The sequence below is a fragment of the Anas acuta genome, chromosome 7 (genome assembly GCF_963932015.1).
Source record: "Anas acuta chromosome 7, bAnaAcu1.1, whole genome shotgun sequence".
Classification (NCBI taxonomy): Eukaryota; Metazoa; Chordata; class Aves; order Anseriformes; family Anatidae; genus Anas; species Anas acuta.
In genome coordinates this window covers 10,060,319-10,088,261 of record NC_088985.1, presented here as the reverse complement: position 1 = coordinate 10,088,261, position 27,943 = coordinate 10,060,319, and the positions used below count along the sequence as shown (strand labels likewise).

The 27,943-nt window shown below is 38.3% G+C and overlaps 2 protein-coding genes across 2 annotated transcripts in view; one reads left to right on the top strand and one right to left on the bottom strand.

Moving 5' to 3' along the window:
* The window catches only part of WAPL (WAPL cohesin release factor), a 149,806-nt gene that overhangs the window by 10,584 nt on the left and 111,279 nt on the right, over positions 1 to 27,943 (top strand). The window lies entirely within an intron of this gene.
* OPN4 (opsin 4) lies at positions 95 to 27,085 on the bottom strand. Its single transcript, XM_068688900.1, has 12 exons — positions 26,726 to 27,085; positions 19,179 to 19,321; positions 17,181 to 17,314; positions 15,218 to 15,421; positions 13,166 to 13,337; positions 12,084 to 12,248; positions 9,288 to 9,395; positions 7,938 to 8,118; positions 6,385 to 6,537; positions 5,751 to 5,819; positions 5,250 to 5,288; positions 95 to 4,337 (listed from the first exon to the last, which is right to left on the bottom strand). The coding sequence occupies exons 1-12, from the start codon at positions 26,867 to 26,869 to the stop codon at positions 4,146 to 4,148; spliced, it is 1,704 nt and encodes a 567-aa protein (XP_068545001.1). The 5' UTR covers positions 26,870 to 27,085; the 3' UTR covers positions 95 to 4,145.

Here is a 27,943-nt window from a genome sequence, read left to right as displayed (position 1 = left end):
TAGTGTTTGCACTTTATATTAGACTAATAAGGCTAGATTTGCTCTTGAAAAACTGCTGGCTTTATTAGGCTTACACTGCGCTGATCATCTACTCAGTCTACTGTCCTGTTAAGGGATGTGTGAAGTTCACAGTTGTCAGGATTTGTAAGTTGTCCTATTTACAAGTTTGAAAATGAGCATTTAGGCTGCAAATTTGATGGGGCGAGGAAGATACAGTAATCTTCCTTTTTGTTCTATATAAAATGCTTAGTGCATGGGACTGTAGCCTATGTCTAAGGTTGCTAGGCATGACACTACTCATCAGTTATTTCTCTGTTATAAGATTGCTTTTATATAAACCTATTTATAACGTGGGTCTTTTCACATTCCTATGACATTAACAACTGCAAAGCTACAAGCACAAGTGTTTAAACTGAGATACCTGTTGCTCAACAACTGAAATACCATAGACCGATACTAATGTTGCTTTGCAGATAAAGACCTTCTCTCTTTAGAGTCCTGTGGAAATAGTTGTTTCAGAATCAGAGACATGCAGCTGCCCTGCCAGAGTTACTGAGATGCTAATATCTTTCCTTGAGGGATCAGAGAAGGATGAGGATTACACTGCAACACTTCCTGCAATGGCCTGAGTAATACCTGGCACCAGTCACACTGAGAGAAACAGGGGCACATACAATTTTTTCACGTTATGCCTTAAGAGGTGTAGAGATGCCAAAAAGCACTGGAGGTGCCTTTATTTTTTTTTTTTCTGAATGTCAAACTTTTTTTACATAGGATTTTTTTTTTACATAGGACTTCAAACAAAGAAACAAACAAAAACACTCTTTGACAGCAGAGTGGAGAGAGAGCTTTTCTTTCTGTTGGTTACAATAATTCTAGTAAAACTCTGTTTACACCTCTGTTCTGCAGGCTCTTTGATAGCAGTCTGTATCTGTCTTGCGCGAGAATGTGTGCAAATTTACTCGTTCTCATGTGATGTCTCTTTCTAGCCTAGTGCTGGGTATAAAATTGTTTCCCAAAAGTATGGAAGATGAGGCTGTAACTTGCAAACCACAGGAACTAAGATCCTTGACAGTATGTGAAATTGGAAAGACAGGCAGCTTGCAGCTGCCTTCTTAGGCAGTACTTCAGTCCTAACTTCCAACAGCCTTCTGTTACATGGGATCATGATACCTTCGCTGTAGGACCACCAGTAGAGCGCTCAGCAGTTTTGCAGAATTGCTTGGAGGATTAGACTAAACATTTTCACTTCTGATCCAAGTTTGAATCTGAGCTGGAGCCCATGGAGGTAAAAAGCATGTCTGTGAACTCACAACAGTGCTTGCTGTTGCCTTTGCCAGCAAGCTGCTCTGTCAACAGCTGCTGCAGCACAAAAGGCCAAAGGGAAGTGCCTCAGTTTTGCCCAAGTCCTTTCACACCTCCAAGTCACTGGAACATACCTAGTGCATGGTAAACTGCAGGCAGTCTCGCCAGTGCAGAACAGGCTGTACAGCTGACTTTAACTGCAACATGAATCATCTCAGTCCTAAATTATTTTAATCCAATCAGTCATATCTCTGTTAAAGGGTGTAAAGAGACAGCAAATCGGAAAGAATGGCTGCCAAATAGAGGATACAGGACACAAATAAAGCTGCTAAGATGAGATGGAATATGAACTAATAATGATTTATTCCAAATGCCACTGGGGTTACTATGCGGATGACTTGGAGACAGATTCAGGTGAAATGAGTTTTGAAGGCTTTCCCCAGAATGATTTTTCTCATCTCGGTAGAGGTGAAGCAAAGTCAGAGCTGTTATTTACATAGGGAGTACACACAAGAGTTTTGAAGTGCTCCCAAACAAATTCTCCCTAATTAATATATGCCTTTCAAGCCTCTTGTAAGTAGACAAGCACTAGCAGCTGCAGTTCTTTTTATAGATACAAACTAATCTCTAGTACATGTTGGAGCTGAAGGATAGACAGAACAACATGCTGCAGATTCGTGGGGCTTTTCTAGCCATGGACATATTCTTTTTTATACCCTCTAAAAGTGGAAAAGAATACAGAAGAGTGTATAGTCTTCAAGAATACTTCTTGGGAGTAAAATCATATCAGGAGTGAAGGGTCTAGCTCTTAATGACATACCATACACAAATGCATCTTACTAACACGAGAAACAGCATGTGTGAGCTTTGACCTATTTTCTTGATAGGTTCCACCTTTTGCAACCCACATAAAACAGGCAGCATTTGCTAGCATTTCTTCTCTATTTTCACATGGCCTTCATGACAAAGGATGGGCAGAATTACATGCTTCATGTTTTCATATAATTTTAAAAGCTAGCAGAGTAAGTCATAACAAAATTCCTTAGGCTTGATGAATATCTTTGAATTTACTTCCTGTTTGAAGGTGATATGTTTCCCCCCTTCTTTCTCTTTGTTGCTAGCTGTATATATTATCAGTTTAATATTGTTTTCTGCCTGGAGACAATATCCGGTAGTGGGAGGTGGAGGGAGGAACTGTACTACTTCTTTTCCACTTCTAATGCCTATGATTTTGTTTCCATAAAAACAGCCTAGATTTTGAACACTTTGTTTCTTTTGGTGTTTTTTTTTTTTTTTACCTGTCTGAACTGGCCAGTTATTTATGACCTGATATTTGGCTGCTTCAGAAGTCATTATCACCTCAATTTCTAATTTTAATAACTATTCTCTTAGTAAACCTCAATTCAAGTAAGTTTCCAAAAATTTGCTTCAAATCAGTGCCCTGCATCTTCTGGAACCCAGTGAAGTTATTTTCATCTCAAAGGAATAAATAAGCTTGTTAAATTTTTAGGGTCTTATGGCTTTCTCTGATTTGACATTAAGGAAGAACTGATTTACTTAGGATAAAATGGCTTGTGGGGTTCCCTCCATTCATTCAACCAAAGGCAGAACTATTGGGGCTCCCTTGTGAATAAGTGTTTTGATAGCTCTTTGTGCCATGTGCTTTTAGGTTTAGAAGGTATATATTCCCCCTGTGGACTGACTATACCTCATCATTCTTGTGATACATATCTCTGTAGATCACAAAATAATTCTGTCCATTTATACTCATGCTTTAGAAGGAGCACCATGGAAAAGCAGAAAATTACTATTATTTTATAGCACTGTTTTCCTTTCCTTTCTGGGGAAATAAGTACAATCTCATGGATTTAGTCACTGTGGAGAAATCCTTGGCTAGAAGGATGCTTCTGTTTAGAGAAGGCAAAAATTGAAGTGCTAAATTGGGGATGCTGCAGATTCTACACACCTGTAGAACAATGGTTTTTTTGAGAACTACACCTGCTCCTCCCAAGGCTTAGTTTGGAAAAGCACATCTAAAGATAAAAAAAGATAAAAGATAAAAACTCTGCATTCTTCTCATGAAACATACTTCAGGGAAGTTGGAGGGGGCTTCCAGAAACCTTCCTATAACTCTGGAACGTTGGCTAATTGTGGGTTAAGTTGGTCTTTTAAGTGACTGTTGGATAAAGAAGCTCAGTATGGAAAGAAGTGTAGACTCGTTGTCAGATTCCTTTCTCTTCCCCCAGTATCTCAGAAATTAAAATAAACATCTGAGACTTCAAATTACTGCTCAAGTGCATTACCTTTCAATCGCATTGTACAAGAAAATGAAGGAAAATGTGTTATTAATGAGAGAAGGGAGCACTGACTGTGTGATTAAGTTTTCATTTGCTTGAGGAACTTCACTAACGAAGAAACCATCTCCAGAAAGTAAAGTAAGTTTTTCCCCAAATAGCTTTGAAGTTAAACCACAGTAAGTGAACAAAGGCCAGTTTTAGATCTCATACTTCCCTTTCCTCTCAAGTTAATCATGGTAGGCTTATAGGTAGGATCCATGATGTGGTAGAATATACCTAAGAGTAAAATCCAAGTGAAAGAAATAACTTTATGAGCTGCATAAAGAAGAAATAATAAAATTGCAATGTGATTCAGATGAAGAAGTGAACCACTGGAGACAGTTCTGATGCTGAACAGGTTACTCCCCTTGATTTTATCCATGCTTGTCTTGTGTTGGGTGTTTGTAGGAGTGTTTCAGAACAATGTAGGAAGGTCTTCTGGATTCAGCTGGTCCATGGTTCTTGCAGAGGTAGTAGCTAAGGTGATAATCTGTCTTGCACCACTCAGCTATTGGAGTTGTTGTTCTGCCTGTGACTTTTGATCTTAGGGCTTAGGAAACCAGAGCTGTATCCAGAAGGAAGCTCTACACCTTGCGCGTTGCTGTATGTTACTATAATGCTGGGTATCTGGGCTGCAGATGGTCTATGGCGAGGCTCTCCTTTTCTTGGTCCAATACCGTTCAGGCACTCACCTCTCTAAAAGATGCAAGGATTTAAAAGAAATGGAAAACAAATAGCTACATGGAGATCAGATGGCATCATCTATGAAAATATGGCACATATTCAGATCAGCGCTTTGCCAATCCCTACTACCATCTCAGTGCCAAACTGAAAGGATGGAGAAAGAAGTAGATCTGAACACTTTTTGCAATGCCTCAGGAGGAACTCATGAGGAGAAAAAAAAAAAAAAGTTAAATAAGATAATATAATGAAGCACAGACTTTGCATTTGCTACTTAATCTGGTTTACTTTGATGAAACACCAGGCTAATGACAGCACATTCAACTGTGGAAAAAAGTGCTGACAATGTGCTCCGGTGGTCTGCGAATTCAGTGATGTAAGGAGTCCCTCCATAAAGAAACCTAGATAGATGACAAAGCACCAGTTTAGGTTCACTGGGGCAAGAAATGATGTAGAACTCAGGAAAAACAGCATGGATATTTTGAAGGGTAAAGCCAATTAGAGAATAGAAAACAGGATTCCTGAAAACAGGAATCGAGGGAAAGATTAATTTATATTCAGTAGCAGTGCTTAGCTTTCAGTAGCACAGGACCAAAAAATGAGTGTTAGGACCAGGCTAGCATTAGCTTATTATCTTATAAGAATTACTACTAACAATAAACGGTTAAAATGTTTATATTACATTCTGATTATTACTGCAAAGGTAAAACTGGCTTTTCTTCACCTATCAACTCTCTTTCTCTTATTTCCCTGTCTGTCAAGAATTAGGGCAAGTTGATTCACTTGTGATGTATATATATATGTATGTACATGTATATCGGTATGCCATAGCTTTACACAGAAGCTTTAAATGCTACATGGAAGAAGAGAGAGACAGTAGGACAAGAGCTTACTGAAGAAATGGTATGGCGCATTTCAAAAACTTACCTGTATTTCCTCCATGTTGCGTTTTTGTGCTGTTTTGCACTAACCAAAACAGAGAACATTAAATAGTTACCAGCGTGACTTTGCACAGTGGTACTTGCCACAGATTAGAGCTGTCTCAAAGGGTTGGCTATCTGAAAGGCTATCTCAGCTTGCTTTGTATATTATTCAAAAAAGGTATCCTAAAATAATGCTTCCACACTCCACTAAAGAAATCACAGACATCATCAGGAAACCTACTGAATTAAAAAAAAAAAAAAACTCAAATTCTTTTTAAGTTGGTCTTCAGGAGAACCCTGTAGTGCATGTGTTCTATATCAGTCTCTGCTTAGTTTCAGCAGTGATCTATTCTCTGTGGTCTTATTTTCTGTATTCTGGTGGGAGTTTTGTGTGATTTTTACATGTCAATGAGTAACTTAATTGGCTCAGAGATTGGTAGTGTCAATAGTTTTTGTTCTCTCCCTTAGTTAGACCCATGCCAAATATTTAAATAACAATTCTTACAGTAGGTGTAGTGGAATACTCTGCAACATTCAATTCCACCATTGGTATGTCATCAGCATCTACAGCTGCCTGAAAAATTAACACAGACAAGAAAGACATAAATGATGTATAGGTATGTCACCATATCCTACAAATGTGAAATACAGAGGGTGGGGAAAAGAAAGGGAACAGAAGAGGAATGTAGTAATATACTACACGTAACCTTGTACTACCAAATATAGGAATGTCCTGAATATAGTCTTGTTTTTTACCTCTCACTGTGTGTTCATTTCATAGCAAATGGTGAGACAACAGAAAGATGGATTGAGTAATTTGGGAAATAGAAGGAAATAAAAATATTACTGAATATACAATTAAAAGCAAACACAAGACAACATACCGTTCAGATGCTAAGTTCAGTAGTTCAATATGGTAGCTCCTTTGCTTGTCAGAAATGCAACAAGGAAGCTGAATAATGAACCAGGGAAATAAAAATCTGATGACCTTTTACAGCCTCAAAGACATTACTTACTGTGTTAACTCATAGGTTAGTCCCATCTTCTAGGCAGGAACCTTCATGATTAATTACAATAAAATGTGCAGATTTGTTAGCCTATCGGTTGTCTGAGAATGTAGATACTATACAATCTGTTACCTTCTCAAAAATCCCAGAATGATGGCTTTGAAGTTTAGGTTTGGTTCTTAAGTTACTAGTTTCGGTAGTGTCTTTGCCCGTTCCATAGGAGACCTGTCTGATAGCAGGACTGAAGATCATACTGGTGATATCCGTTTCTATATCAGTACAGCCCTAAAATGAATACAGCAAAAACAATCACTTTAGCTTTCTTAGATTTCTGGCCAGATAGTATCATAAGAATCAGTTTTGCCTAAACAGAAACTGTAAGAGAGACAGACTGTGCATAAATATTATTTTTACAGAAACGATGCCACATGTGATTTCATAAAATGTTTTGCTTAAAAAGAGGTACAAACAAAATCACCAAGTCTATTAAATCAAGTTTGGCCTTTTTTTTTTTTTTTAACTTTTTTTTTTCTTCCTCTACAGGACTCACTGCAAAACTTAAAAAAAAAAAAAAAAGCATTCAGTTATAGACTAGTGTTGAAACTTTTCTAATATACCTGGTCAGTCACTTTAGAAACACTTTGTTCCATGAAGTAGTTCTAATTTATAAACCGTGTTTCAGTTAATGGGAGAACATACAGGGAAAAAAAAAAAAAAAAAAAAAAAAACAAACTACAACACACACACAAAACCAAAAACAAAGCAAATAAAAACCTCAAGAATTTCTTAGGAGTCAAACATTCTTCTCTGAACTACCTTCTTTTCCTCACTCTGTCCACCTTTTCACTACGTTTTGATTGAACTAAGTCAAAAGAACATAGTGTCTGAAGAAATTGAAATGTCACTGTTAAAAACAACTGTCAGAATGAAGAGCTTGACTGCTTAGATACAATGATTACCTTGACTGTGAAAAATAATCACAGAGAAAATAATGGCCTTTTCATATATTTCAGAATTGTATTTAAAACAATTACAGAGTTATTAATGTAACTTTGGGTAGCAAGAGAGAACTTGGGATGCCAAATATTCGCCTTGTTTCCAGCTGCTGTGCAAGACATCTGGCTTTGCTTACACTGGCAGCAGCAAGGTGTTGAGGTCATCTGTGAAAACAATTCTTCAATGCATTTATTGATTTTTATCTATGTCTGATGATTAGTATTTCCAAATACCTCCCACTTCACCTTCAGAAAGCATTGCCTGTATCCTTAAAACTTTGTTTTCGCTAGAGAATTGTTTAGTGACAAGAAGTTTGGGGTTTTGTGTGTCCGGACTCCAAATCTGTGGTCAGATAAGTACCCTCCTAGAAGGATGGTCAGGCTTTCAAGGGTGCTCTGACTCTTGAGCTTCCTTCACTTTCTAAAATTCCTCTTGTTCCATCTTTCCACCCTTCCTTCAGTGTCACAAATGGGAAGGAATCAAAGAGCTACATTTTACTCTTACATGTCAGCTTACTGTCTTTAGTTTCACTTCGACCCTTGACTTTTTCTGGAGCACTTGTAATGGGCACCATAATGCTTATATGCTTAATGCTTCATAAAAAACCTAGGGCAGCTACCATTTTGAAGGACTATGAAGATTAATTACTCTGCAATTAGCAATGTGTGTATGGGAAGCATCTTCCTTACTGATTCACTTTCAGAGACAGAAGATAGTCGCCTTCTTTCTTTCTGCAGCCCACTTGTCTCAGAAGACTGGCTGGTTACAGTGGCTCGTCTGGAGGAGGGATAGCTGCTGAAAGATCGTGAGTCTTTTGGAGAAACTCTCAGCAGGGATCCAAGGCAGGGAACATATGTTGCAATGGCTGCTCTAATGGATGAGAGGTAGAACCAGTCAGATTTTTTCTGTTAGCACAAAAATTCAGTCATCATAAACAATGCATTTATTCAGAGAGATGGACTTATGCCGCATGGACTGGAAAATTACTGGGCACAATAAAGAGTTTTCCAGATATCCAGTGTCTCATAAACAATCACCCTGCAAGATCACTTATTCACAGTGTTCTGTGGAATTCAAATTTATTGCTTGGAAGGGACAAGGGCATTAAAGTACAATTCTTTGAACCGAAGGGAGCTATTAAAATGATGTTTTATCTGCTTTCAGCTTAATCAGGGCAAAAATAAAATTCTGTCCCTTTAAATTGAGCCTTGCAGAAGTACCACATAATGAATTATTTTAATCTTCCCCTAAGCAGCTATTCTAGCTTCCTCTTGCACATCTGTCTGCCTGGTATCTGTAGAATAGTACAAAATGTGTAGTTATATTACAGTATTCTTTTTCTCATATGCAGCAAATCTTTTTGCAGGAAAATCTTTTGTACAGCTTTTTCTCCCTCCCAGTCAGTCTTTCCACCTAGAAGTCCGTGTCTGCCTCTTCTCCATCCACTTCCCTCATTGGTCTGTGTAAAGGGTGAAACAAAAGAGTACGTATGGCTTTACTGCCATCCATCAGATCCCGCAGCCTTTATCTGAACTCAATGTGGTAATGACCCTAGGTGTTACAAGCTAGAGGAAATACTATCTGAAATATGGAAGCTTGAAGAAAGGTGGGGAAGACACACAGAATAGGGAGGGAGTGGCTTGACTTACTAAATTGCATCCCTCCATGGCCTGGTTAGTTTAACAAACTGCTATTTGTAACACTGACAGATGTCTGGATCTCTCATGAAGATAGTTAACAAAAATTTACAATGATTTTCTCTGAGCTAGGAAAGTCTCTATCTTTTATCATGTGATCTGTAAGTACAGATCAGCATTCCATAAACATCTCTAGCTCCCATCTGCACAGTAAATTGTTCCAAGTACAGATTCCACTGACATTTATATGGCATTGAGAAGTTTTCTTGGGGAGGGGAAGGCAGTCTTGCAGAGGTAGACTGAACAGGTGAAGCAGAATTCAAATACTAGTCCCTTAAGTGACAAAGCTACTGTCTGATATTTTCTGCTATATATTAAACATAGCTTACAAAGTGAACTTACCTGTATTTGGGGTGAGTGATGGCATAAATGATGGGGTTATGGATGGCAGAAGCTTTGGCAATCACAGCTGGTATTGAATTCATGAAAGGTGTTAGAACATGGGAATACCTAGAGGAATGCAAATGGATTATATATTTAGTATTGAGCTCCATATAGTTAAATATATATGCAGTTACACACTGATGAGAACCCCTAATTACTGCTCCTCCAAACAGTGAGAGAGCAAAATTTTACATCTTTTTCCTGCAAGGATCAGCACCAGCCTAATTGCATGTCAGAAAGGCGACTTTCTTGGTGCTTTTCTTGCAGCACTTCAGTTTTATGACTCAGAGGTAACCCCTGTATTGCTTACCCTAGGGACAAAGTCTTCCTGCAGTGAGTGAATGTGTGTATCTAATCAGAGTATCTATCTGTTCAAAACTCAGCAGATGTACTTGCTAAATTAGGATAACCTAATGGGTGTGCAGAATGAGGCATTATAAGGAAGGATAATTAATAAATCATTTTTCCTTTTCAAACTTTGCTTTTTGCCTGATCTGATCTAAAATAGAGGAGGGGAATGTGTCTTATGGTGTCATACGTTTGGCTTATGTTACTGTGGCCACACATGTATACAGGTTATGAGCCTCTAAAGTATACAGAAATTATGACTGATGTCCATCTGCCACGCTCCTGTCAGGCAATTCATTTGAAGATGGCCTGAAGTAGCCCACAGAGTCTGGGTCGGAAGAAAGTCAATAGAACAGCTCAGACCAAAATAACAATAACATTTCACAGGTGGTTTCTAGCAGGCAGTTTCTCCGTGGACCTGCTTAGGGGCTATGAAGACCTCTTCCTGCACTGGTAGAAAATGCTCTAAGTGAAATGGCCCATTAAGTCAGTCTTTCCTTCCATGAATATCATTCTTTCTTTGTCACAGCTCTTCTTCCTGAGAAGGCAGTCTAAGCTCTGCCTTTCACTTAGCCTTGCATTCCCACTTCTATTCCTGAAATGCTCAGATTATCCTGTCTCAGAAGGTCTCTCATATGAGTGCTGCAAACAAACAATGAAGAGGATTGCAGAAGTAGGTGGCAGCTCATCATCCTGGTAAAGACATTTTTCATCGTATTATGGCTATGTTTATGCTCTGTGATGAGGAAATAGTTTGCCAGTGGGAATACAGGAACCATTTTGTCAGCTGCCCAAACGGTGAGATGCCATTTTACCACTAATTTATAGTTTTTCTCTGATAAGAATTGTCCAAGTAACATGTTCTTCCTAATACAATAATTAACATGGTTGATCCCAATCATTCTTTCAAAGCATTGGTTAGAGGAGTAATTCTTCAAAGGATCTGGAGACCACAAAACAGTATGACCTTTATGGAATGGAGTTTTAGACCCTGAGATGAGAGGCATGGTGCTTTGGTGAGACTGGCAGAGCATTCAGCTGACAGAAACAAATAGCAACGAAAGATTTTGTTTAACCACTTGCAGAAAGTACAACTTTAATGTAACCCGGAGATCAACAGTATTAGTGATCATGACTGTGTTCTAGCTCAATAGTCCCCTTCCACAGGGGGAATTTTATAAAGGAATTTTTTGAAGGAGTTAAGATTCTTCCTTCTTTTTTGGGGTATGTTGTTGCTCTGTCAGATATTGCTCTGTCTTTAATCCAGGACAGTAGCCACAGACTTCCATATTTTGGCACGCAGTGATTTTTGTCTAAGTTCATTGTAATAAAAGGCAACAGAAGGCCTCCAGGCTCGGTCTAATAATCTCTGAAAAATCCCGGAAGTATTGCCCCAAATGCATAGTTCAGAAATAGAAGAAAAAAGCTGAGTGCAGATGTGTTGCTCACCAGCTGTCTTTATGAGCAAAATTTGCAAATGCTCATTTGTCAGATACTGCACAGTTATAAAATTGGCCATTTGTTCAGATTTTTGTCAGTATAAGACGTGGGCCAAAAGTCAAGTTCAGCAGGTACTTGATCATCCTAAAGTAGATGCTGAATCTTACAGAACAGCCTGACAGTTCTATATGGCTAAAATGCTTAGTTTAAAGCATTTTTATTTTATTTTTTTTTTATGTGTCTGAGAGCAAGTAGTGCTGCAAGGTAGCTGTGATGCATTTCTGTGTCTTCTTTCTTTTCATCCATCTCTAGTGGTCTCACATCCCCAGTGATCCCCAGCAATACCAGAAAACAATGCTGTGTACAAATTCTGCATTAATAGTATCACACTTCTGTTGAAATCACTGTATAAAACACTGGTAATTAGATAAACATGCTTATGTGATTTATATTTACTCTATTTTATATCGAGCACCAGAAAGCTCCCCAGAGGAAGTATGTACTTGTCTAATTCTGAGTTTGCTTATGCATGTAAGGAATTTCAGCAGTTTGATGTAACACAAGCAAATGAATGGACTTTTGTAAATAGAAGAAGTGGAGAAAGAATCTCCATTGGGTGAATCTTTTTGCCTCCCCTAGTTAGCATTTTGGTGCTAAATAAAATTAACAAAGTTCAGATGTGCAGGCATAGAGATTCTACATGCAGAAATCACTGGCAGTTTCTTATTTTGCTAGTAATAACCTTCCTATTCCTGTTGTGTTTTTTTTTTTTCTTCTTGAAAAGTTGAACTAAGAAAAAATCACAGTCACTGTGTATCTCATTTGTTAAATGTCACTCCTGAATATGTTGTTTTAATGCACTTCAGGCATTAGACTTGACAGGTATCTTTGACTTTCATCTGTCTTTCACAATTTCACAATATTTGCTTTCACTGAATATTTCTTTGCTGATAAATTCATAGTTACCCAGCAAAAGCTACCAGAGCAACAACAGAGTATGGTGACCAGGAAATGACATAAAGCAAGATGACAATCAGCGCAATCTTGGCCAGCTTCCACTCATTTTTCATCCTCTGGTACTGTTTCTGGAACTCTTTATTTCCGTGTTTGCATCCAAATGTCTGTATAGACCTAGGGGAAAACAAACATAAAACAGAAAAAAAACAGAAATAGGGAATTAAACAAACTACTTCATAAAATGTGGCAACAATTACTCTCACGCTATTTTACAATATAAGTCTTGTACTTTTATTGTATATTTCTATATGTATGTGACCAGTCCCTTGCAATTCAATGTACTTCTGTTGGACTAATCAATGGCAAAAATCTGTGAGAAAAAAAAAAAAAAGTCTTGTACCAGAAGAATTTCCACATATAGCATTGTCCAATTAACTTAATACCCGATTTATTAAATATAGTTAGAGAAATCTTTGCTTCTGTAAGTCAGAGTGTGTTACCATACCATCACTGCCCTTTCTGGCTATGCGACTAGATGTGCTGATATCTACAGGACAGATAGCTGCAGATTACCAATGTCGTGGCAGACACTGGCCTTTATTTTTGCAGTAGGTTTTGTTTTAGAGACCTGTAATTAATTTTTATCTCTTTTTCACTCTTTGTCAAACATGGAATTTGCAGTTTAATTCCATTTTTCTGTGGAATAGTTTTTATACTCAGTTATTAGGTGTCTCTGATGTCCCTTTAGTATTTTGTTGTTGTTGTTTGAGTTGGTTAATCTCTGTTAGAGTTCGTTAATTTCTATAGTCCTTTCTCATCCTTCTGATTTCTGAGGCTGCTACTCATACCCTTTTCTGTATCATTAGCAAGAATCCTTAACAGCTCTGGTGTAAATTCAGAACCCTGAATGGCCCTTCTAAGAACCATATTTCTTACCATGTTGACAGAACTCTTGTTTCCTGTCTCAGTCACGCATATGAACAAAAAGTAAAAAAAAAATAATCAATTTTTCTTTTGTTAATCTTTGTTTTAAGAAAATAAGCAGTCATTTTAAACAAAGAAATAAAAACTTAAGACTGTTGGCTACTTACTTGTTTGCCTTCTTGATAGCCTCAAATATAAAGACATAGCTGTATATGATAGCAATTAAAGGAATGAAAAAGACGAAGCAGAAAAGCAGCATTGTGTAGGCGCGGACTGATGGTGTGAAAGTCATGTAGTCCCAGGAGCAGGAAGTCAGCAGACCTTCGGGAACATATGCACCTAGAAAGAATGGCAGGAGAAGGCATGTACCATGAAGTGATTCTTATTGAGCATTCTCAATGCAAAAGTTAGAGAAAGATACTCAGAATAACATGGGATTTAGACCCGTTCTCTTTTAGGGGAGAGTTTAAAAAGATACACGATTCTTTGTTTAAACTACCTCTTTTTATTTTAATTTATTCTGTTGCCCTATTGTTTTTATGTTTAGCAGTCTAAGGCTTCAGTAGATCTGAAAACTGAACCATTTCGTTTCCATTCTTTGTTATAATTTAAAGCTGAACCCAGTCCAAGGGCATTTCTCCAAATGCTTCAGTTGGTCTTGGATCAGACCCATGCTGTTTTCAGATCTGCCCAATTCCACTCAAATTGCTTTCTTCCTAAAGAAGAAAGAAGGAGTGAAATTAAACTGAAAATGAAGCTATAGCTACCACTTCTTTAAACTTCTGCATATTAGAGAAATTTACTGTGCAAAGGAGAGTGATTTAGTGTGCAGGTCAAATGAATTTTGTCATGAAATAAAGTTGAATACATGGTTAAAAAATGTCATGCATGCATAATATTCTGCCTGAAATAAAACAATCTTCTTAGAGCAACTATGTCAAACAGGTAAAGACATTGTCAGCAGCAACTTATTTTTCCTTTGTATTGTAATTTTCACTGTTTTCAGTGGTATTTTCTCTTGAACTTTCGAAAATACTGCACCAGATGTGCTCAGATGCATCCAGTTATTGCGTGAGAGTTAGTACTGTGGATACTATTAGAATCTAATTATAAGATAACAACACCCTTCAAGTAATTATTCTGCCTTCTCCCATTAAGATTCCAGAATCTAAGACTGTATTGTCATTTTGTTCTTCTAATACTGCCTCAATTCAACCAAAGGATGCTTCTCCCAGTATTGAGGTTTGCCTGCTTAAACATGCCTCATGTTTAAGGGGGACCAGACTGACAATAACAAAAATCTACTAAAACTCAACTCAGTAACTGAGCTTGTTGCAGCATCCTTTGGGAAGAAAAAACATCACTATATTCTTACCTCAGCTGAGCTGACACATTCTATTCTGGAATTAGGGAACACAATAATGGGCTGGAGTTTTTGAACGATGAGTTCATTCTGACTTACTGACTGAAACTGGTGACTCATAGGAAACAAATAAATGGTGCCGAGATGGATCTGATGAGGAAGAATAACAGAAACTGTCTTTGTTACAAGTGGCAATGATCAAGATACTGTATATGTGTTCCAATTTGCATGCATAAAATTAACATTTACAAAAGCAAATTGGTTAATTATTACTAAACGCCACCCCTACAGGAAGCTTTAATGAAGATACCATTGGCTGATTGGGCAATGTGACCGACACCTAGTGCTGTTTGTTCATCTATAATATAGTCAAGACTTTATCATGATATACTTGCACAAAATATTCAGACTGTATTCCTCTTTTATATGAAGAACGAAATTCAGTTTGCCACCACTCTCTTACACAGCACCTCTGGGAAGGAAAAAAGCCATCTGGAAAAATACAAATGTATCTATTTTGCTTCTATATAGTTCAGTTTAACTCAACAAAAGTAGGTAGAGGATAATAGACAAGCACACCATTCATAAGTTTGACCTTTATTTTATCTCCTACTCTTTTTACAATAAATAATGAGCTCAAGGAGAAGTGCCAGTGTCATGTAATTTGCTCATATGCACTGGGTGTTTTTTCTTCTGATTGAGATCTTCAGTTTCCAAATGCTTTTTATCAGTTTTTCTCAAATTGATTTGTTGATGCCTAATATGCAAGCCATTTATTCACCCCCTCCTATACCTGTAGCAGACCAATCTTAATCCAATGATATGAGGGAAAAAACTTGTATTCCATTTCACTTACTCCATCCAAAGAAGGGTGGGAGGCTCCACGCCAAAGAGTATAGCCAGACTCCTACTAGGATTATCAGGGCCTTCTTCTTTGACATCACTCGAACAGAAGCCAGAGGTTTTGTGATGACAAAGTATCTGTCCAAGGCAATCACCATCAAAGTGATCATAGATGTAATGCCAAAAAGAGCTCCGCAGAAGGCATACAGCTCACAGCCTTTCAATGAAGATGACAGAAGTAGCAGTGAAATTAATCTACCCATGCTAATTTATTTCTGGGAGGTTCAAGTCTATGTTTCCTATCAACTAATGTCTTCTGGAATTCATAAAGCAATGGAACTTCAGTTTTGCAGCAGTTGTAATGCTATTTCAAAGCAACTGTTTATCTTGCTAATTGTATTATCCATGGAGATAAACTTCAAAGATTTCATTTGCTTCGATTGCTGGAGACAGCAATACCTAATCTATTTTCACTCATTGACTTATGTTCCTAGTGGGAACCTTTCAGCAGTCCCATGTCTTGTGTAACTCTAGTTTTACTGCAGCCCCCGTAGAAACAGCTAGTTTGTTCTACAGTGTGTTCTAGCCACTGTGGTATCATGGAGTCATTTACATCTCAAAGTCAGTGTAACTGGAGTAAATATTCAGCCTATGAATATATTCATGAGTGATTTGAATTATTCAAACAACTTCACAATTAGAAGCCAGTTGTGTTTTTTTTGTTGTTGTTTTTTTTTAATTATTTCTTAACATGTGCAATTGAACACTTCATGGAAGTGTTGTTTGCTTTAAAAAGAAAAAAAAAGACCATCAGAAATAGCAACCCCATGTCTCATATTCCTGTCTGTCAATACCTATTAAAGAGGCAAAGACTTGTCTTCCTCATACTGTAGTTATAGAGGAAGAATGAAAGCACATTCCTCAAACAGGCTTTTTTATACATTATTGATTGTGGGCTCCTTAGGACTGATTTGTGCACCTGTTATACCAAAGGTGAAAATCCCACTATTGAAGTCTGCAGCAGATTTGCTGTTGACTCCAGTGGTGCATGTTTCACCTGGGGTTTCAGACTCTATTGCAGGTGCATTGCCTTCTACCTGCCAGATCAGAGGTTCTGAAAGGTCAGAGTTAAGAGAAGAATGATTCAGCAAAGACTGAAGGCTGTGCATTATGATTATTATAAAGTCTAAATCGTGAGAAAGGTAGTGAATAAAAATAAGAAAGAGCAGCTTTGAATATGATAGACCTTTTTAATTTTTTTATTTTTTTTTTGTAAGAGGCAGCTGACAGAATCTGTACTATCCCTTGTGGTTGAATCCTTTAATATCATCTTTCCTTTTATATTTGCTATTTAGATTGTAACCTGGTTTGTACACAAATCAGAGTTGATATTTTTCTTAAGTAGCATTGCAGCTTTTTGTGCAGTCCAGTCAATTGTTCTCATGCAACCATGACCAGATATTTTCTGTAAATCATACATTAACACTGACTTCCTCAAGAACATTTTTTTTTCTTTTACAGGAAATGTTCAGTTAGCATTTTTGATGTGAAAACTTGCTCTTGCTAAGCTTGCCAGTGCAAGTCCCTGAGCAGTTTATCTAGAAAAATTATTAAGCTGTTGTGTGTTGAGTTGGTGGTTCTTTGTTGCAGGACTCTGCCAGTAACTACTTGAGATGATTGGGGAAGAATGCTGGCAAGGAAGCTGCCCCTGTATCTTATGTTCCCCATGTCTCTGTCATATCTCATGTGTGTAATTTTCCTGGAAGTGTTCAAGGCCAGGCTGGATGGGGCTTTGAGCAACCTGGTCCGGTGTCCATGGCAGGGGGTTGGAACTGGATGAGCTCTAAGGTCCTTCCAACCCAAACCTTTCTGTCATCCTATGAATTGCAAGTGTACCCCAGGGAATTTTAAGTTAACTGGCACTATGATGATAACATATTTGGGATTTCTTATAATTAATAAATAAATATACAAACCTTTCTCACCAAAAATCCAGCGTTTGTGGAGACTGTTGGTGAAAAAAACTGGAGATTGCGTAATGGACATAAGGAAGTCACTGACAGCTAGATTGATGATGAATATGTTGGCTGGCTTCTGAAGGGTCCTACTCCTACAAAGAAGAGATCAGAAGGAATATTGCTAAACACTACTGCAGTGTTAATTACGTTGTTATTCTTTCCTGTGAGCCTTGGCAGCTTCACTGACACCAAGGCACACCACAGAGTAAGCTAGAGCAGAGTGCTTCTCATTTCTCCTGTGAGAGAATGTAAGCAAGGCTCACTTTTACACCCTTACACTCCTGTGCATGTTAGAGGGTTGTTTTGATAACCAGCTCAGTGATGGGGATAAACCATGTTTGTCTTTAAATACTCTGACCCAGTGCACTGCATGTCCATGATTAACAGGAAATTAAAGTTGATGTACTCTATGGATTTGCTGGATCTGGGTCGTGTTGAGCTGCGGGAAGGGAGTGCATATCTCCCTGATACTGATCTTATGAGCAGTGACTTCCAAATATAGGGATTAGGCAAACTCACTATGTACCACACCAAGCATTATGTTTTACATCAGTTCTGCTCTATGACACGCATTCCACTAGCCCAGACACTGATTCTGAAGAGGTCTGTAGCTAGCCTAGAGCATATCAATAGCATATGCAGGTCAGATAATATTATAGTACAATGCCTTAAAGGGTACACATAAAAGCTCAACTGAGAGCACCTCCATTAGGGGTTCATTGTAACTGTTTTAGCTCCTTTTTCAAACTTTTGGTCTTACACAGAAAAGAAAACTATCAGAATAAATGATGGGTCTCGATTTCTTGAGACTGCTTTGTAGGCATCCAATGTGTTCTCTGAACTTCTGATACATTTGTTACTTTGCTATCAGTGTCCCTTTTTGTCTTTATAGCATCTTCCAATAAAGACAAGCTGTGTCCTCCACTGGAACCACAACTGCCACGGTTGGACTTCCTGAGTGGGACCAGCCAGAGAGCTACGCTAGGTCACTTAGTTCATCCTTGTCTCACATATCTGGTCTGTGTGCCAGCATCATATCTGTTCTTAAGGCCTTGTCATTCACACTGAAGTGTTGGTACCTACTCTGAATGCACACGCTGAAACAGAAAATATGAGATTGCCTGGGAAAACGTGCTGCCATTTTACCTTTTTAACCTATCATTTACTACACTAGATAAGTGTAGCTTACTAGATAAGTGTAGTTTACATTTCCTAGATAAGTGTAGTAAATAATACTACAGGCTCAAGACCCAAATTAATTTGGTCCGTATTCCAGCGATTCAAGTTAACACCATCAAATTGTCATATATTTGTTATTGTTTAGGTTTACAGAAGTGCGTAAAGATCAATCATAAAGCAGGAGCTCACTGGCTTGACATCATTCCAATGCTCTGCCACACAGTGCTGAGTGTGACAAAGCAGAAGCAGGGTCAATAAATAGGAATTGTGAAGATATCATTGTTGTCAGAGATCAAATATCTTTCAGATACAAAAGCCTGGATGTGGCTTTGTTGAAAGGAAATAAGCCAACTGTTAGAAAAAGTAAAAATGAGAGACATTGGCAGTAAGGAACAGGAAACAGAGCAACTGAGAAGTAAGCCGCAGGATGCAGGAAACATCTAAAATACTGAAGATATGTGAGAGAGGCAGGTACAAAACATCCCATCAGTGCACTACAGAAACTGTTCAGCCAGTAGCAAAAAAAAATTCACTGAAAGTTTTCTGCACTGGCTGCATTTATATCACTTAGTATATCTGGGTGATTGTTTGCCATTTTGCTACCAGACCATGGTTATTGGGAATTCAGAGGGGAATGGCAGGTTGCTAGTTTGTTTCCTACAGCAATGTCTCAATGCATTTACAGTGGCAGTATGTCTGCACGGCATGCAGAGCGCAGTCCTGGTGCTGTTAAGTTCATCCATTTCAGTATTTAAAAAAAAATCTAAACCAAGATACCTGCAGAAAACATAGATGACCAGGAAATTACCCAGAGTTCCTGTGATCCCCATGATAAGAATGACTGCTCCAATTGTGTAGTGGGCATGGTCAGGGACATCCACTGTAGGAAAGGCACCAGGAACACCTTTCGCTGTCATCTTCTATGAAGTAAAGAAGAAGTCATACACATAGGTATATGGTCAGATTTTACTGAATAAACTGGCACATGCTTCTGTAGAAGGGGAAACAGTCAAGAATGTGAAAAGCCAGCAAGCAAAAAAAAGTCAGAATAAGCTAATTGATTTCAAATTACATTTACAGTTGATCATCTTCAGGGACTATGTATGCCATCAGCAGCACAAAGGTCAACATTGTTTTATGTGTTTATTGTTGATTGAGACTTCTGGTGAAGAAAAGCAATCTGTTCTCTCCCAAAAGAGAGAGAAGGTTATGGAAGAGAAAAGAGAGACAGGAAGGGACCATTTGTATTGCATCTGACATTAAGTAATGCAGAGCTTAACAAGTAAATTGTCTGCAGTTTTCATTTAATGAAAGTTTCTGTACCTGTGAAGTGTGATTTCTGTTGTCCTCTAACATCACTGTCTTAGAATTCTCTAAATAAGTAGAAATGACCTTCTATTGATAAACATGCATTTAATCCTTTAGCACCATGGCTATTTCATTTCTCCCACTGAATAACTACCCTGAAGACTTAGTTACCAAAAGCATGGCAGTATTGAACAACAGTCTTTTGGAAAGTAAGTTAAGGATTAGAAAAACTAAACCACCAAAACTTTATAGCATGTGTCTTGTTTGCATACCTGCCTATTTTCACCCTGGACTGAAAGGTTATTTTGCTCCCTGTGAAGTTTGTGATAAAGCACATGGCGAAAACGTGTTTTACCTACTGATAACTCATGGCAAAATTCACAAGTATGAAGACTGCAGCATTTTAAATAATAGTTTAAAACATTTTCTTAGTGTCAGGAACCACAGTGTTTAGACCAAGTGACCCCAGCTAAGTAATGAAGTAAACAATAAGTCTGCAGCCAGGAAGCAGGATGACCTAACAGAAATTGAAGAGGACAGCCAAACGGTCACTGTTCTGCTGCCTTTTTGATATAAGGTCAGGCAAGGAGATTTAAACACTCACCTCTGTGCATGTGCTACTGTCCTAAACACGCCTTGGCATCAGCTCAGAACCAGCTAATGTAGTCATGATAAATACCAAGCCCTGTACTCATTCATCCGCACAGACGTATCCTGTCTCTTTTTCATAGCCAGGTTTTTCTCATCAGGGGTGGCACTCGGGAATGGCATGCCATGACCACTGCTCATAATTCAAGTCTGCAAGCTGCAGCCATGGCATTCCTCAGCTACTGGGCTACAAGAATCATGCCAGGGTTGAGAAAAGCCCAGGAGGTGTCTTGAATAGTTTATATCTTGCCTCCTATAAATACCATCAGTCTGGCTGTGGCCTAGGATCCAGGGCAAGGGAATTGCTTGTATCAAGGTTTGTGCCTGTACCAAGTGTAAATAATGCTTTGAGGCTGGATATGTTCTTTCCCATCACAGGTACTAGTACAGCTGTCATATGCTGTCCTTCTTTCCCAGGAAAGGCAGGTTGCTGTCTGGAAAGGAGGAAAGCACGTAGAAGTATGCGGGTATGGAGTTCTCACATTCTTCCTACAGCTGTGTCAGCCACTGGCATTCACAGTTAGAGCAGAACTCATGATTGCCTTTGACAACACCCCAGTTATCAAAGGACAAGAGTGTTTCCAGACAATAGGGGAAGACATTAGCTCTGAATTGATCTCTGAGATTGTATTCAAGTTAGAGAGACAGTTACATTTAAAACCAATGTGCCAGTAGCAAGAGTCAAACCCCAGGACCATCTGAAATTGTACAGGAGATTGTCTCTGCTTCTGTGCTGAGGATCTGCCTGCAGCAATCCTCAACAGGAAGAGTGTACTCCCTGGGTTTCATCATTAGCAGGGATGAAATGCTGGACAAATAGTCTCATCTCAGAGAGTGAAAATGTAGCTCTGGCTGTTATAATTGGAGCAAAATGTTATTATTGCATTAAGGCAGATATGCTGACTGAATGACAGTAGCATGATGTTTATTGCTCAGGTGCCTTCAGCAAGTCTAAGTTGGCTTCACATCATAAACACCAGCAGGCATCTTACCCATGTAGAAATTGCTACACTTAACGCACTGTCAGTAGAATAACACAAAATCCCATACAAATAGCAAGTGGGAGAGTCTGAGATAAAACTTAAATGGGATCAGGTCTTCTTTGGTTTGGGCTTATTTTCTTTCCCCTTACCGTTATGGTTAAAACATTTTTTAAACTGCTGCTCTGCAGAGAGTTAATCATGATTATTAATGGAATGGAGATTTCTGACGTTTTCCCCTGTAGCTATCCATTTAATCAGAACTGGATCAAGGTAACAGAAATGAAGCAACTAAAGGAGCTTGTTTTGGCTACAAAGAACAGATTTAAAATGGCTTTGATTTAAATGAAATTTGTGGGGGACTAAGGACAAGGAAAAATTTGAAAGAAATATAAATACACCGAGAAATATCAATAGAGGAAAAGATTATTTAAGGGACAGCAGAAGACTTCCAGACTTCTTACTCGGGGATGAAACAAGTTCAGAATGAATCAAAATGTCAAGTGTGAAAAAGAAAAGAATAATATTTATAATGGAGGAGTGATAAGACATAAAAAATATTAAATAGATAAAGAAGAGGTCTGGCAAAGAGAAATAAATTCACATTTTAGTGTGGACTTCCTGGAGGCCTGTTATTTTCAGCACAGGATCCAATTATGTCTGTTCTCCAAGAAATACGTTTGATTATTTAAAAAAAAAAAAAAGTCATTTCAATCTTTTTGTTGGAAATACTGGTCTGATTCAAAATGTCTTTAAGTCAGAGAAACTTGCTAACCAACCCAAAAGGCATTAGATCAGGCCTAACCACTTCAGATTCATCCCTGAGTTGCATGCATGCGACTTCCTCGCTAGGAGATGAAAACACATGCCTATCTCAAGATCATCTTACAAGGGGAAAAGATGGTGTTTGAGAAAATCAGGACAGCAGGATAATTGAGAAATCAGACAATTCCCAAAGCTTTTCTCTATTCATTTTCTGCAGCAGATAAGCTTTGTTTAGACTATCTTCTTTTGTCACCCCCCAGTATTAGGACTTGGGTGGCATGAGAGAAAAAAAAATCCCACTGTTGGCAATCCCCACCATACCAATTGTCCTTTGTGAATGCTCGGCCTGAGCAAACTATTTCAATTGCATTGTTAACACAGAACATAATTGCTCTGCATGTTCTTCTGTTCAGCCTTCTTTCTATATACACTTCATAATGAAGTTAAAAAAAATCAACAGGCAAAACCAACACTTATTATTTCTCTTCTAAGTAATATGACAAAACAGCTTGTTTTATGTAATGTGGTTCAAAACATCACCAAACGAGCAAAGCAGCAGAACTGTAAACCAAGAGGTTGGACATCTTCCTGTGGGTGAACAATGCACCACAACTTTCCTGAGACAACAAATAAAGGCACTTGCATCTGAGGCCCTGGACCACTGGGTGCCAGTATACCCACAGGGTTACTGTGCTGTGGGTAGCTTAGACTAGTACTAATTCTGTGGGAAACAGTTCATTGGGAAGCATCAACTTCCTGACAATCAATGTAAGCATTGCACATTTCTCAAAGAAGCAAACAGAACGGGTGCTTGAGAAGTTGTGGAGGACATACAGGTAGTAACTGAAATGTAACACGATCTCTTCACTGCAAGTACCGAGGGTCTGTTTGAGAATGCATCTTCTAGCCAAGGATGGCATTTTAGGCATCCTTAAAAGCAGGCTTTATAGTATTGCTTGGGTGTGTATGAAAACTGGCCTTTTGCTAGAACTGTAAAATAGTTTCTAAGTGTAATAGGCAATCCATTTATTATTTACACTGTGGTTTTGCAGAATCGGATGGATAATTAGGGTTGTTAAGGAAGCTGGGAAGTGGTCACTGATTCATACCAGCAGACATGGCAGAATACCAGCCTGCCCATAGCTAGGACTGGGTGTCTTGCAGAGCTGCATAACATGCATAATGAACAGTGATGTTGGAATTCCTTTTCCACCAGTCTTAGCAGTTGGTCCGTACCCTAAAAACAGTGTTATCCCTTTGAAAGGATAATCTTAATGGAGGGTATTTTTATCCTTCGTAGAGAAGTGTAATCCTTTTCTAAATCCTGCTCTGTCATTGCCTTAAGAGTCTGTGGCAACAAGTTATGAAGGCTGCTCCATATCAGTGTATTTTCTTCCAGCAGGTTTAAGTGTGTTCTTGGAGAAGCACTAGAAAAAGAGGCAAACAACTCCATTTAACACAGTCTGCCTTCTTAAAGTGTTCATTGTTATCCCTAAAGGAATGCTTGTCTGCTACCTGTAACTAACTTGCTAAAGCAGAACTGGCCATGTTTTCAGCTATCATTCGCTATCATTGACGGAGTCTTAGAATCATGAGCTGCTTTTAGGGAGTTTGGAGAAAAGGAAGCATTTGATAGTTGGTGAAATCTGTTTAAATCCTTGCTGTTCTGGCCTTGTGCATGTAAGCTGCAGCACAACATGGAACCTCTTTATATTTACTGCCTGCTGCAAAAGCTGGTTGCAGGAGAGGCAGAAGCTTTTCTGGAAAGCCAACAAGGGGAGATACCCTACCTATTTCTTTGGGAATAGAGCAGTGGGCAGGCCCTTCTGATAAGGCCTGGTGCAAATAGAGAAGGGGTAAACATCAACCAGTTGCAGAAAGCATCAGTGTACAACAGAACTCATTTCTGTGTGTAGTTTGCCAAGAACCTGCAAGGGGCTGGTTTGAAGGAAGTTGTAAGGATAAAGGCATTCTGCAGTTAAGGGCAAAGTGTTTTGCCTAAGTTAAAATGAAATCTAGACCAGGAATATTTGATGCCTTCATCTATTCTATCTTGGAAATGTATTTATTATACACATTTTTATAAAAAGAAAGTTATCTAGGTAGCTATTTTAAAATTGTTAAGAAAGCAAAAAGCAATACCAGCTCACCTCTGAATAATTTCTAGTAGAAGACATAACATTGTTGAGTTCTCATGCCCCCTCACTTCCATGGCATTAAAAAAAATACTTTTGTCTAAGTGAAAAAAGGCATCATGCAAACAATACGGTATAACTACTACTGGTGAAAAAAATTTTCTTGTTCAGAGTAAGAAAAAAACACATTGTTTAATTGCTCTTCTGAGAGACCTCGGTTATTGAAATCCAACTAAAGCTAGGAGTGATGATGATAGAAGCAAGGCCACTGATGTAAATATTTGTACTGAATATAAATCACATTTGATGTAGCCCATTCCTCATTCTTCCTATGGCAAGAGTGTTTAGTTTATAGGAAAACAAGAAATCCACATAGGATAGAATTTGAACATATTTCATTCTGATTGATTGATTTATTCCTCTGACATTGTTTCAGAAGTTGGGAACAGAAAAGACTAGGACAGGGACATTTTTCAGCTAGTCCTGCCTGAACACCAGATGGATTATACCTAACAAGACAAGAAAAGGGAAATGGGGACTGCTATGTTGTTGTTCTTAAGCATTCATCTAGCTTTCCAACTGTAGTCCCTGGTTTTGCAGAATGACTGGTTTAATGGAATAGAGCCCAGTTCCTAAACATGGCAAGTTTGGCAGTCTCATTTTGACTTCAGCAATGTATTTGGTCTCTTTGTTCTTAATTTTCCTACAAACATTGGTAATGAAGTTGCTTATTTATACAGTTCGGCTTATAATATCAATAGTAGCGTTAAGTCTTTTGCATTTTAAGAAATTATATAGCTTGGAAAAATGATCAGAACCAAAATACTGCCATTTCCTGGAGTTTCTAGGTGCAGTTTTAGTTCTGCCTACCTGCCAGAGTCTTCCAACAACTGATAGTACTTACTTGTCTTCACAATTCCTTGCTCTGATTTCTGAGCTTGCCTCTATTGGCACTTTTCCTGTGATGACACACAGCACAAAGAGGAGTGTAATCAATTCCACCTCAATTATGGTTTCAGCAGGGTGATGCCAACTGCTAAGCCCTCATTCCAGTAGGCAGCAGGGCTTTCCATGGATGTTTGTCCCATTGAGCAATTTGGATGGCAGATTTTGTTTCCTGTCTTTCAGATTTAATCTCAGCCACAAGCAGCACATATTGCTTTCAGTCCTGAAACTCTCCTAAACCAATCTTGGTATCAAATTAAAATACAAAATTTTGAAAATACTTGACCTAGGGAGAAGTGGACAGATAATTTCATCTTTTAGCAGAATAAAGACAAAAATCATTTTGAGTTTTCCAGTGTGAATCATTCTGTCCCCAGAATCCTTCTCCGTTTTGTTTTGTGCTCTTCAGTCCCATTTCTCCCTCCCTGCTATGTTCTGCTATCCTCTTTCATTATGTTATCCATCTAATTTAGTTTGTAAGCGCCTTGGCTCAGGATACTTCTGTTTAGTTTCCTGTAATACACTGTGTACTTCCAGATTTTATTAAAAAATAAACAGGATGCATTATTACTATGTAAATAATAAAATATTTACTGCTGCTTCATTGTAAGTTAGGATCAAACTGTAGCACCTGGTCCAATGTGCTTTATGCATAAAAACTTCAGAAGTGTTTGAAACTTTCATGGGGTTTTTTAAGTAGTCACTGGATTATGTGGCTCATGCCAAAATACCTGGGGTGACCACATCAATGCTTTAAGTTAAATTTCAGGTTTCAGAAACTCCAAAAACTAGCGTGGCTCTTTTTTTTCTGTTGTTGTTATTTTCTTTTTAGCAACATTTTGTATGAACAGCAGCCAAATAAACACTTCGCAGATCTAATAGTATATAAAGATACATAACCAAGAAGAGATTTCTGAACCCTTTTGGTTTGGTTTGTGGGGTGTAACGCAGAATATTTTTAGAAAACCCAAAGGGACTCCATTCTGAACTGTCATTACCACAGATTCACACCATTACACTTTAAAGGAATTTTTCTGTTAGCATTTAACAACTGAAAAAAGCTTTGGTAGAACTTACCTGGAAAACCTTTCTGAAAAGCTTTCTTGAGTAACTGTAAGTAACAACTCTACAACATTTACATAAGCACTTCCTTATATTTACAGACTATTACAGAAATTATGGGGATTTCCATTTTGATTAATACCACCAGCAAGCATTATGTTTGAACTGCTGAACAACTTTTTAACTTACAAAACCATGCTCTTTTTATAGTTTGCAACACATTCAGTGTACTTTGCCTTTAGACACCCTTCCCTGTCTTCTGCCCATGTAAAAGTGCCAAAAACTACTGTTTCTACAACCCTTTCTGCAGTAGGTAAAAACAGAAATAAAAGAAGGGTTTTAAGTTTCCATTAGGTTGTTCACTATTGCATTACAACATTAAATATGCACATGTACCTTAAATATCCATTTACAGTTCTATAAATGCCAGCTTTACCAGCAGAACTACCTGCTACAGCTTTTAGTGACAGAAAGCACTTACTGTTGGGGCTCTAAGAGGCAGGTCCATCAGTGTGTAGGCAACCGCTTCCGAGTCATTCCACGCATCAAGTGACTCCACAGTTTTAGTGCTGTTGGGGTCCTCAGAGGGACAAGAGATCCCCCTTTGAATGGGCTGACTATTCATGTGAACAAAATCTAAGCAGTAGCAAAGAAAGCAAAGCTCTCCCCTGACTTTAAGTCAGCCAATTTTTTTTTATTTTTTTTATCATTACTTTTATTTTTGCGTGTGTGTGTGTGTGTGTAAAGCAGATTGTCAAATCCTCTAAGAGAGCTAGTGCAGAGTTTCTCCCTAAAGCTTCAGATTGCTTTGCCCCATTTTCAGCTTAGGAAAGGGCAACAGCAGCAGCTTCCATTTAAATACAGGAGCCTGCAGTGTCTGCACATGCCCAGTTTGGTGCTTGTTACATCCAGACTGAGGCTTCACTTTAATGACAGTATAAAACTGATGCTCACTTAAAAGTAGTGTTTTTTTTGGTGTTTGTTTTTTTGTTGTCTTTGACAAAGTTATGTCTGAATTGTAATGCTATGTCCATAGTACCACTGTATGAAGACAAAGAAGGTAAAAGGTTGACCTTGCTAACTCTTTAAAATGTTAGACTTTACTGCTCATTGTCACTGTATTGGTGAATTAGTTTTTTGTACTCAGTGATTAAAGAAAATGTATGTGTACAGTTCTGCTGAAATTGTCTGAACTCAAATAGATTCTGATATTTAACAAAGTGCTTGTGCGCACTTCTGTCTTGTAGAATTTAGGTCATGGTTATTTGTTGGTCCACTTCTAAAAATAAGCAAGAGAAAACAGGGATAAAACCCACTGACATCATCCTTTTCTGCTCTTCAGCTTAAAAAAAAAAAACAAACACACGCAAATGCCTTAGGCAGAGAACAGCAAAAAAACATTTGTTCCAAGAGTTGTCTGCTTTCTTTTTTGGTTGTGTTTTGTTGGGTCATACATGAGCAGATTCTCATTCACCCACATCTGCCTTAACATTGGTTGCACTGTACAGAGTTATGAGTTACTCTATTCCCAGCTGAAGGCCCACTATAATGGTAAACTGCAATTTAATTGCAATGAAGTATTTGGTACAGAGTGTGGAAAAGCTGTTCTAGCACATACTGCAGCCTGAGTATGAGTGTGACAGGGTTCAGGCCTTCCAGCCGACGTCAGAATGACCCTACTGCGAGGTATAAGCTTCAT

Excerpts from the sequence above, each read along its gene's own strand:
- OPN4 (XM_068688900.1), bottom strand. The coding sequence starts at position 26,869 with ATGAATAGTCAGCCCATTCAAAGGGGGATCTCTTGTCCCTCTGAGGAC. Across the intron at positions 17,315-19,178 it reads GTCATCTATGTTTTCTGCAG|GAGTAGGACCCTTCAGAAGC; the intron begins GTATCTTGGTTT and ends TCTTCTTTGTAG. Across the intron at positions 5,820-6,384 it reads ATTCTGGGATTTTTGAGAAG|GCAGCTGTAGATGCTGATGA; the intron begins GTAACAGATTGT and ends TTAATTTTTCAG.